Genomic DNA, 12,899 nt, shown 5'->3' with positions numbered 1-12,899 from the left:
AAATGCTTATTTTGTGCCCATCCATGTCGTAATTGGAATGGAATAATTGTGCCTGATGATAAAACAATCCTTTGTATTATACAGTAACAAAAGTGTGTGTGCCGTTAATGCCTTTCACCATCGATACCTTGTCCAGTAATGTTTCAAGATGAAATAGAATGAAAGTTAAAACACAAACGTACATATTAATGTAGGTCCAAACATTTGATAATATTACGTTACTTCAAGATTTGCTTAAAAATAAAATACCGTAATTACATATTAATTATCAAAATTGTCAATGATAAAAATAATGCTTCAACATCCATTTTTTGATCAATAAATGGTTTTAATTTTATTCTTCCCGAATAGTTTTCATGTGGCCTCCTGATTGAACACCATGCAATTGTGCATTTATAGTTTTACTTTCCATCGCTAGTTTGCCTCCTCATCCTTATAATGGCACCGATTGAAACTGTTGCATAAACTGTTCCCTCCTCATACACCTATATATACATGTACTTCCCTTCGTCCGGACTCTTGTTCCAACCCAAGTTTTGTCTAAAGTTGCGGGTGCATTATTCTTGCTAATGATGCTATATCGGAAATGATTCCTTGAAAAGATACCTATAATTGTATCCTGTTGATAGTTCCTGTTTATAGATATAGAAACCCATATAGTCACTTTCATGTAGGGAACCACTGATTTTGTCAACGCTTTCCTTATTAGCGCTTGACATTATATCATTGTTAAACCATTGAAGATATTTTTGACTTTTTGATAAATAACAGTTATATTTCATCAATTGGGTTGGAAGTTTTGATATTTTTTCACAAGTGCATAGCAGGAGTGGTGAATATGAAATTTTCGACCCCAAGAGATAAAATATAACTATCATTCATTTTGAACATAATCCCCACCCCCCCCCCCCCGCCAAAAAAAAAAAAAAAACCAGAAAAACAAAAAAAGATATATTACATATTTTTCTCTCACTTCTTTGATCATGATCATCAGGGCCTGTTTTTTTCTGCTTGTGTGGTCTGTTATCACTACTCTGCCAAATCAGTAGTTTCAAATAAAAATAGCTAATACAACTCATGATTGTCCCTGATCAGTACTTCCCTCCAGTTTTATAGGGCTACATACGTATTTTTACAATTGCTACAAGAGTTATCATTCCTTAAGAGTACTACCATGCACTCTGGGAGAATTTGATATTTCCATTGCAAAAACTGATCTAATGAGTCAAAAGTGAGTAAGTAAAAATATCAAAATATGTATTTATATTTTATTGCAAATAAATAGAATTTGATATTTGTAGTGATAACATTACATTAATTTGTGTGCTTAACCTTTTAAACACCAATTTAGAATATAAATGTATACTGGTGTATGTTGCAAATTAGTGTATGCACACATCATAATTCTTAATGTCAATAGAAATTTAAGTAAAAGATGTTGAATTTTGTTTATGCTAAATTCTTATATATCTTTGGCTACTTTTGTGTACATATATAGATATGTATGTCACTGAAAAACAAGTTCACAGATAATTGAGGTGCATGTGACTTACTTACATATGTTACAGTGTACAATGGATATGAATTATGAACCTTGTTTACATTTTACAATTTTTTCATGTTCCTATTTATCTTGAATGCAAGTTCTCGACTTCACTATTTTGTTATAACCACTTACAACATCAGAACTGAACAATAACAATATTATCAATTTTTACTTAGATTTTGCTTGAGTATGATATTAGCAGTAAATTTAAAATGACACCATTGCCTGTCTAGCTAGACTGATACCTATTCCTATATAACTTGTTTGTTCAACTTTGTTAAAATTATTTATAATTTTGTAGCTTTCATTATTGATTTGAGAACATGACATTATTTACTTAGATTGACCAAGATTTACATGGCAGGTGTCGTCACTGAGCCAGAAGACACTTTTCTCCATGCAACCCTGTCTTTAGTTCATATTTTGCACAAGTTTTTTTAAAAATTTGATTTTGGTTTGTAATTATTTTCCTATGTTGGTATTTTCTTGGTGTTTTTGAACACTTTTATTTTCAACACAGTGCAACACATGTACTGTTTAATAAGGACAGGTATGTTGCCAAATTCTACTTGCTTGCAAGACATAAGCATTAAAAATAATCTAAGGCAAAAATAATAGATGATTCAAATGAAGAATTTCAAGAAATTCTACATTCATGTAAATTTTCTCAAATCATGCAACCCATATTTATGAGAAATTGGATCAAATGTCCTTTAGCTAATTTTCATATTTGGATAGTGAAGCTCAGTTTTGATATTTCACTTTTCACTACTGAAACAATGATTTGATTTTATGAATTCATGGTGCAAGAAAAAAAGTATAACACTCACGCCTGAAGAAAATTATTACAAGAGTAATTCATTGATGTGTTAAAAGTAGTATTATGGATTTCACTTATTATCCTACTATCAAACAAATTGTGTTTGACAACTTTTTTCCATGAAAGCAGTATCAAGGTTTCAAGGTATAAAACATTTCCAGTACTGTTAATTATGAAATAACCAATTTCATGATTGGTGTAAATTAAACTTAAATCAGATTAAATCAGGTTGTTTTGTAGTGCAAACCAATAGCAAGTACCTGTAATTTTATCATATAAATTCATTGTGTTTATTTACAAGGTTATTTATTGAAAAAAAATCACCAATGATTTGTGTTATTCAGTATCTATTAATTTCAATTCATTGTTTTTTTCTTCTTTTTTATTTGTTTTCACTTTTCCAAGATTGTGAATGTAGTACTTGTTGAAATTAAATCTCAAGTGGATATAAGTAAACAACAAAACATGGAATGTATTGAATTATACCAAGATCACCTGATACACCTGCTTTCCACATGAGATATGATTGTGATCTATCAGCCTCTATTGTTATCTTTAGAAATCGATTTTTTTTTTTTTTTTATTTTTGAAAAATTTATATTAAAACATACTCAATACATGTACATGAAAAATGATAAAAAAAATGATATCTGATTTCTGACTCTCTGTCACCCCATTTTTTTATCCTCTCTTCATCTTTTGTTTGTGTTAGTACAAGTGAGAATGATCCAGTATATAATTATCGATTAATGAATCAGAGTTTATGGAAATTGCTTATTTTGAAAATAAAAATGTTTACCTTTATGTTATTTACAGATACAATAATGATTTTTAGATTTTTGTCCATTAGTCATCAGTAAACAGTTTTGGATTGAACTATTAAATAATTGAAAAAATATAAAGAGATGAAAATATTAAAATCATCATAGTTGATTGTTTTCTTTATAAACATGCTGTACCTTGATTTTGGCATAATTGATAATGAAAACCGATATAAAACTATTGCAATCAGATTTGGAAATCAAATATTGACATGATCAGAGAAAAGTGACATATAAAAGATGTGAAATGATAATGTTATTATGTGTAAATATTTCAGTGGTGGTTTTAGTTTGTTTCAGTGATCATTATTTAGAAATAAAAGTTAAATTCAAAATGGAACATATTTTGTTTTTCTTCTTTGCATATGTATTAATTATTCTTTCTTCATATGACTTTATTTTGTCTTCGCACGAAGATATGTTTTTATTACTGGGTAATGGATGCAATACAGTGTGAAATTACACAGTAATCTGTAGAGTCATATATTAGTTCTCGCTGAAGAACATACATGTCAGATAGTTTCTTTAATTTGTGACTAACATCAGCACCATGACAAGTATTCTTCTGGATTGTTGTCGCAACAGACCTTCACAAGGGTATTTTGAGTTGGGTTCCTACTTCCAGTAAATATGATAGCATGCTTCCCACATCTGGTTCCTGGAAGACTTTGGAATTTGACTGACACTTTGGCAAGTAAGTTATTGAAGGATTGACTTTGCATCAGTTTACATTGACCATGACTCTGTAAAATGAGGTGTTACATGTTGGCGATTCAACAGAAACCAAATTGACAAATTACTACCACACATTCTTGTTGACATTGTCATCTTGTTGAGAGATTGCAGAACAGCCATGACAAATAAACGAAACAACAATTCTCAAACTCTGTGATCTAACCAAATAGGGGTTTTGAATTGGGTTTTCTAGAAGGACATAAATTCTACAGGGTCTTGAGATATGCAAATTGATGAAGATTGTGAGGAACTTATATCGTTGACCATTTTATTAAATGTTCTGTTTCTTGGGGCATTATGAAGTTTAACATGTTTCATGCTCATAAGAATGCCTGGTGGTTCCATTATTGTTAACTTTGTTATCATATCGGATTGAGACTATATTTACTTGACCAAACTTTACATGGTGAGTGTTGTCAATGAAGCAGAAGATGCTTATCCTTCCAGAACACCTGGCCTTATCATCCTTATACTTTTTTAAGGATCTCTGTATAAACCTTCTTGTTTATGTTTTGCCCTAGATTCATAGGATTTCAGTTTGAATTAAGACTCTGCTAATGTTTCAGTATTTCAATCTTTACTTTATTTCTAATAATTTCTTAAGAACGTTTGATACCATTCTTGTTTCTTTGCAGTTATTCTGAAAACTCTGTTGCGGGCATGGAAAACTTGTATATCTGCATTGACATCCTCAGTAGAGGGCAATGAATCACAGATCCTCTCTCCACTTAACAAGACTTTCCTGCTTTGCTGAAATCAATCAAGCAGAATATACAAGTGTGGTATAGTCCTTTTTGTACTGACCTCCTGTCACAGGAATGCACAAGATAGTACAATACTTCTATGTCTTTGTAATCAATAAATTTCTTTTAGTTCTGTGGCCTTGCATTCTTCAGAATCAAATCCCTGAATTTTGTGTTGAAACCATCAAGATCCAATCTTTGCCTCCTGTTTTCCATGAGTTCAAACTTAAGCTTTGTATCGGTATATATAGGAGAGAAATGGTCATCAACGTGTTTGCTTTTCCTATTAAGCAGACTTCATGGACCATGTCTTCTGAATCTATCTCTACATCGATTAACATACTTTTGTCATCTTTTCTGAGGTCATTCTGAAAGTCAGTGCATTTTTAGTGTCTCTTTTGTGCTTATGTTGCCTTCCTTGGCTACCCAAATGCAGCTTTCAGTCAATTCAATGGAAATATCTTGATTTTCACTATCATTTGGACTTTCTTACCTTTTCAGCACTTTTGCTATTTCTTTTTTTATTATCTAAGTCACTTTCAGGTGTGGAAAGAAAAGCCATAGTAAATATTACTGTACATGTCATTTTAAAACTTCTTTTCATCATGACGCATTAAGAATTCTTCATATAGACCAATCTTTTCTCCTTAACTAGTTATACCACACTTCAGTCCAAGGTCAAATATTATATGGCGATACATTCACTCAGGGTTTTTTCATCTGGGCATAAAACTTCATTTCCACCCAATATTCAGTTTCAATTAAAATACATAAAAACATGATTTTAAGCTTTAATTTCAAGTTTTGGCCAACCTGTCATTTTTACCCTTTTTAGTAAATCAGGGGAGAACAGGTGAAAATTAACTTATATAGTTGAAGATTCCTACATACATTATAATCTGTATAAATAGTATTGATTAAAACTTGTAGTTTTGAAAATTTTCAATCTGAAATGACCAGTAAAACAGAGAATTTCAACAAAAGGTCCAGATAAGTAACATATACACTAATAAAGACTGAAGAATTTGGTAGCAATTTTATTACCATATAAGGTACATACAGTCATTACCAATTTTATAAACATCTCTTCTTTCATACTCATTTTATTGTACCAACCATAAAAATTCATATCTTAGTAATTTGTGATAACTCTTAAATGATGACAACATAAATGATTAAAGTTGAATTACCGCAGAAAACCTCCAGTCAGTCCCAACAAAATCAAATAAATATACCGGTAGATGGACCTCCTTGAATGAAACCAAATCATGGAAATAAACGAGTTTGAAAAATCTGAGTTGACATTGCCCAATATAATGGCAAGATATCCTAAGATGTACTATCTCAGCCTTAAACTATCAGTCAGGAAATATCACGGCAGAATATTGAGGAAAGGTGGATTATGATAACATATGTTTAGAAAAAACAGCATGTTGATCAAATGGAAATCATATGTGTCATTTTGTTGTTCTTTACGTTTGATATTGTGATGAAGAAGCCATGAAAGTTAAAAAATGGACATGTCTTCTTGTATTTAGATGGAAGTTAGTATGGACATATAAATGTGAGGCGTGGACAGATGTTTTATATACCTGGGTACATGTCAACAGTCAGTTATCGACATGTCAATCGCTTCCTAATCAGATATAGGGCCTCAACTTGTGTCAGCTGGAGTGTGCGTGAAATAAGTATGCATATACTTGGCAGTTTGAGTTGCTTACAATGGTCATTTACAAACCAGCCACACCTCATCAAGTTACCACATGGAGCAATTAATGTGACGACAGTCTCTATCAATGATACCTACGTACAAATTAACAGTGTATTCAAATTGTAGGTTAACAAGAACAGAAAGGGTTTTAACTATCACTCTACATAAAATGATTGCTTTTATTGAAGAGTCATGTTTTTTAAGTATCCACTAATTCCCACTGACTGAAGGTTTACTGGACTTACAATTATTTATCAAATCAAAGCAAATTCTTTATCACAAGTGTATTAAATTGTTAATCTTTCTGATTGCATGAATTCTAGCTCGTAATAACAGTTAACATAACAACAATCAAAGATCACCTGATGTAATTTATATTTTGAGCATCAAATCCTTTGACTAAATCTCCAGGTAATGATACTAGTAATCAAGTTAATATGTGAAAAGTTGACACAATGACAGACTAAAGCCATGGTAATAGGTCATCATGAGTCTTTGACTCTGGTGACCTAAAAACGAATTAATCATATTCATAAAATTAACATCAGAAACAGATTTCAGGTTCACTACTCATAATATATGGACAGTCTGCAAATGCCATTGATGAAAACAATGTTTCAATGCTTTGGAATTTATAAGCGATATGATGATGTAAAAATTGTCACTAGAATCAACCATTTCAAAACAGATACCATTACTGTGTCTTTATAAATCATATTCATACCACATACAGAAGCAACCACTTATTCTCATCTGTTTATCAACAATCCATTTCTTCCTCACAGATCAATTTAAAGAGTTCAATGATAATAAAATGACAGATGATATTATCAAATTTGACACAAAAAGTAGCAGTTTTACTATTTCACCCACAATCCCTATTGGTAGTAACCTAACAAAAGATATTATCCTAACTTGATCAGAACTTAATTGAAGAGAGATCCTAATACAAAGAATTCAGCGATTTGGAGTAAAAGTAGACATTTTTCACAAAAGCCAAAGACCAATTAGTGAAGTATTCAATTTACATCAAAGCGTTCGTGAAGTAGTCAATTTACACCAAAGCTTAAGTGAGGTACAGTCAATTTACACAAAAGCTTAAGTGAGGTACACTTAATTTACACAAAAGCTTAAGTGAGGTACACTTAATTTACACCAAAGCTTAAGTGAGGTACAGTCAATTTACACAAAAGCTTAAGTGAGGTACACTTAATTTACACAAAAGCTTAAGTGAGGTACAGTCAATTTACACAAAAGCTTAAGTGAGGTACACTTAATTTACACAAAAGCTTAAGTGAGGTACACTTAATTTACACAAAAGCTTAAGTGAGGTACACTTAATTTACACCAAAGCTTAAGTGAGGTACAGTCAATTTACACAAAAGCTTAAGTGAGGTACACTTAATTTACACAAAAGCTTAAGTGAGGTACACTTAATTTACACCAAAGCTTAAGTGAGGTACAGTCAATTTACACAAAAGCTTAAGTGAGGTACACTTAATTTACACAAAAGCTTAAGTGAGGTACAGTCAATTTACACAAAAGCTTAAGTGAGGTACACTTAATTTACACAAAAGCTTAAGTGAGGTACACTTAATTTACACCAAAGCTTAAGTGAGGTACAGTCAATTTACACAAAAGCTTAAGTGAGGTACACTTAATTTACACAAAAGCTTAAGTGAGGTACACTTAATTTACACCAAAGCTTAAGTGAGGTACAGTCAATTTACACAAAAGCTTAAGTGAGGTACACTTAATTTACACAAAAGCTTAAGTGAGGTACAGTCAATTTACACAAAAGCTTAAGTGAGGTACACTTAATTTACACAAAAGCTTAAGTGAGGTACACTTAATTTACACAAAAGCTTAAGTGAGGTACACTTAATTTACACCAAAGCTTAAGTGAGGTACAGTCAATTTACACAAAAGCTTAAGTGAGGTACACTTAATTTACACAAAAGCTTAAGTGAGGTACACTTAATTTACACCAAAGCTTAAGTGAGGTACACTTAATTTACACAAAAGCTTAAGTGAGGTACACTTAATTTACACCAAAGCTTAAGTGAGGTACAGTCAATTTACACAAAAGCTTAAGTGAGGTACACTTAATTTACACAAAAGCTTAAGTGAGGTACAGTCAATTTACACAAAAGCTTAAGTGAGGTACACTTAATTTACACAAAAGCTTAAGTGAGGTACACTTAATTTACACCAAAGCTTAAGTGAGGTACAGTCAATTTACACAAAAGCTTAAGTGAGGTACACTTAATTTACACAAAAGCTTAAGTGAGGTACACTTAATTTACACCAAAGCTTAAGTGAGGTACAGTCAATTTACACAAAAGCTTAAGTGAGGTACACTTAATTTACACAAAAGCTTAAGTGAGGTACACTTAATTTACACCAAAGCTTAAGTGAGGTACAGTCAATTTACACAAAAGCTTAAGTGAGGTACACTTAATTTACACAAAAGCTTAAGTGAGGTACACTTAATTTACACAAAAGCTTAAGTGAGGTACACTTAATTTACACCAAAGCTTAAGTGAGGTACAGTCAATTTACACAAAAGCTTAAGTGAGGTACACTTAATTTACACAAAAGCTAAAGTGAGGTACATTTAATTTACACAAAAGCTTAAGTGAGGTACAGTCAATTTACACAAAAGCTTAAGGCAGGTACACTCAATTTACACCAAAGCTTAAGGCAGGTACACTCAATTTACACCAAAGCTTAAGGCAGGTACACTTAATTTACACCAAAGCTTAAGGCAGGTACACTCAATTTACACCAAAGCTTAAGGCAGGTACACTCAATTTACACCAAAGCTTAATGCAGGTACACTCAATTTACACTAAAGGTTAAGGCAGGTACACTCAATTTACACCAAAGCTTAAGGCAGGTACACTCAATTTACACCAAAGCTTAAATGTTTAACAGTCAGTATCTGCATCTATTTCTTTTAGACACTAAACTATGTTCAATAAACTATCAACAAACAAATCACACAACCAAATCAGTCTGATCACTTTACACATTTCTAGTAAAATCAAACAAAACCTAAAAATATCACTTGTACAAAAGGTCATAAGGTCAAAGTTTCATACACCAAAGAGAAAAATAGACACTACTGATTTGTACTCATACCAACAGTATCATTCTGTGATGGGCTATGTACATTACTACAAATTCCAGGTGTGACATTTTGATTTCACTTCAGCCATACCATTGATAAATACCTCCCAATAATTATAGATACAAATATCCACTCATCATTTTCAATATCCAGGTATTGTGTGGTTTATTTTTGACCACCTGATGTGGTATAGTCACTAACACTTTAAAGATAACCACCAGAAATACCCATACATATAGGATCATTCACCCCCATCCATGTCCAAGTCATTTAGTTCACCGACCAGCTCTGTGTTGACCTGTGACTCTATACTAGCAGGTATCACATCTAAACAGATATCGTACTGCTGGTCCAGACCAAGATAGGAGTCACTCATTAGGTACAATGTATAGATCACACGTCCTGTTGTCTCTGGAGTGTACACTGCCAACTGTTGACGAGAACGTCCACGAACATATCCTGTCCTTTTAAGTGCGATGACTTCTCTATTCTCTATCTCCCCGATCACCAGGAACCAGCCCTCATCCTTAGGTTTGGGAAACCGTGGTGTCTGGGCCTTACTATCATTTCGCTGAAAAAAAATCATATCAAAATTAAATAGGAAAACTTAAAAAAAAAAGTGAAATTTCATATATGTTTTCATTTTTTAATGATGGAAAATTTCATTTATTTGAAAAAATAAGTCAATATGCTTGCTCTAATCCTTGACAGTAGCAAGCTCCTTTATTACTGCGCAACATTGTTACATATGTCATGTTGTCAAAACAAGTGGAAATTTTGGTGTCACATAATGATAAGACTATATACAATTAATCACCCAAAAACACTAAATTTAACCAAAAGGAAAGATTATAAAACAGAATTTCTGTATAAGTCAACAATAAGAAGAGAGTGTATGTATAAGTCTGTTTATCATCAGTACTTACTTTGGTCTTGTTAACCCTGACAAGGTCAACATGTATCACATACTCTTGGTCAGCATGCACCTGGATCCAGTCGCTGTCTGGGCGACGCCCACCTGTCAATCACCAAACATTATACACAAAATTGTCATTCATTGCCATACTTCTTATAACACGAAGAGATAGATTGATCATAATAATACACTTAATATTCATCTTAATGTACAAAAAGCTTGGCATGCTTTAAAAAAAATGAAATCAGTAAATTAGAAATTGACAGGTATCTTGCATTTTCAATTGTTGGATGTGAAATATATAGTTGACCTTCACAATGACCGTTAATCTAAGACTTTGGAAGCCTTCCAAGAAAGCCCTCCAAGGTAGTCTTCCAAGGAAGCCCTTCCAAAGAAAAAAAGCACTCAACAGCATGTACTCTCAGGAAAAAATAATGTGGGAGGATTTTATTTTGCTCAAGGGAAGTAAGCAATAATGTGTGGACTATGTACAGCAGTAGTATCTTTGAAAGCAATAATTGCTATTGACCTTTAGACTGCAGAGTGACATGTCTATAATTACAAGTAGTTTTAGGCCGAAGGAATCTTAAAGGATTCTAAATCTTCCCAAAGACAATGCAACAATTAATGCTAACAAGTTATTCCTGTATGTTACATCTAAGTCAACTTCTGAATTAGCACAATAGCTTTACTTATTTGTAAATATTTAAAAACACCCACAAAATGTTTTTTATGTTATAAGAAGGTAAAACGGTATTCAGAAAACAACTAAAAACATCAAAGACAATACACATATCAATCAACAGTGAAAATGACCATTACCATCTGTAGAGTTCTGGATTCGAATATCCTTCTGCCCTTCACCTCCTTCCCACCATCCCTTTATGGAAAGGTTCACTTGGATCTGAGGTAACTTTCCTATCACAGTGTAAATCTGTCAACACAAAAGAAACGCAATCAAAATCAGGAGTTCATTGAGACAAAGTATTAGAAAGTACCAGACATCTGAAAGATTCAAACTTCAAAATGTATAAAGTATAGCTGGTGATGTCAATATTTTTTCATGATTTTCTTTTCAAAGGACCAGATAATATCTTAGTAAATAAATTTTGTGATCTGGATGTGAAAGGACATAAAATACACTCTCATTATTTCATGGATTAAGTTTTCATGATCACTGAAAATAACTGGTTATATGGTACTGCTGATAATTATGCATCATCACATGACCCAATTGTTACGACAAAGTGTCATAACAAATACTTCTAGATAAGATATATCATCTCACAGAAGCTTTCCTTATACCAACTCACAGGAGCTTCCCTTATATTCTCTCCCAGGACCTTCCCTTATACCAGCTCACAGGAGCTTCCCTTATACCAGCTCACAGGAGCTTCCCTTATATTCTCTCCCAGGACCTTCCCTTATACCAGCTCACAGGAGCTTCCCTTATACCAGCTCACAGGAGTTTTCCTTATATTATCTCACAGGAGCTTCCCTTATATTCTCTCCCAGGACCTTCCCTTATACCAGCTCACAGGAGCTTCCCTTATACCATCTGACAGGAGCCACCCATATATTATCCCCAGAGGGGATGCTATGATAAAACACTGACCTGGTCAATTTGCATTCTGTCCATCTCTCCATCCAACATTGTAAGAAGTGTCTCGTATCGCCCATCACATGCAGCTAAAAGCTCCGGGAGGGATCTGATTGGGCCCCTTGGCAGGGCTGTGCCCTTCCTTTTGGCACCCTCTCCACCTTTAGGCCTGTTTGGAATAATGATATCATCATTCAAATTATCTCCCTTGATTCTCATAGATACATGTGCCTGAACATTTACCTGAAGTTCTACCACATGATGTTTAAACTTACTTTCTTTAAATATGTTAAAGTACACAGAGGTAAAAGGAAAACATTAAAAGCTCAGCCGGTCAATAGTTTGGACAGTTATAATTGTCTGGCAGTCATTAGATTTGCCAAGCATTAACTAGCCAACTATAAACAAAGTCATGCTCGGGGCTCATCAATACATCCTACGATCTTATCATTTCAAAAATGCTCAATCTAATTCAATACTTGAGATATGCTGCTTGTGTTAACCTGCAACAGATATGTAATTGGGGTATGATACATGTGTTTGGTTTACCTACGACAGATCAAGCAGTTACAGTAGTTTACTTGAGACAGATGAAGTTGTTGAGACAAAGCTATCTTTATTTACCTGAGACAGTTGAGGTGGTAGGGTGTCATGTGTGGTAAGGTCAGGAGAGCATTGTCTGTTGACCATCGTCCTTGGATGACCATCTGGATAAGGATGGTGATACGCAGGGATGTCACTAACCAGCCTTGGTCAGCTGAAATGTCCAGCATGGCCTGTAAGAAATGGCATATAATATAAGGTCTGTGATGTACTCTGATGAGGGAAAAAGGACTTACTTGTAGTACATGAATGGCCTGGTCCTAGACAGACT

General features: G+C 33.3%; 1 protein-coding gene across 1 annotated transcript; it reads right to left on the bottom strand.

Moving 5' to 3' along the window:
* Positions 1-9,252: 9,252 nt before the first annotated feature.
* On the bottom strand, positions 9,253-12,801 carry LOC132563908 (activating signal cointegrator 1 complex subunit 3-like; the record flags this gene model as incomplete). The annotated part of the gene is made up of 5 exons (XM_060228668.1): positions 9,253-10,080; positions 10,436-10,527; positions 11,248-11,359; positions 12,041-12,194; positions 12,650-12,801. Coding segments are annotated over 5 exons (840 nt in total), but the record flags the coding sequence as incomplete, so codon positions are not given.
* Between the last annotated feature and the right edge of the window lie 98 nt (positions 12,802-12,899).

The sequence above is a fragment of the Ylistrum balloti genome, unplaced genomic scaffold, assembly GCF_031769215.1.
Source record: "Ylistrum balloti isolate Yb309-2 unplaced genomic scaffold, AGI_CSIRO_Ybal_v1 Utg371914, whole genome shotgun sequence".
NCBI lineage: Eukaryota > Metazoa > Mollusca > Bivalvia > Pectinida > Pectinidae > Ylistrum > Ylistrum balloti.
This window is presented reverse-complemented; position numbering and strand designations above follow the sequence as displayed.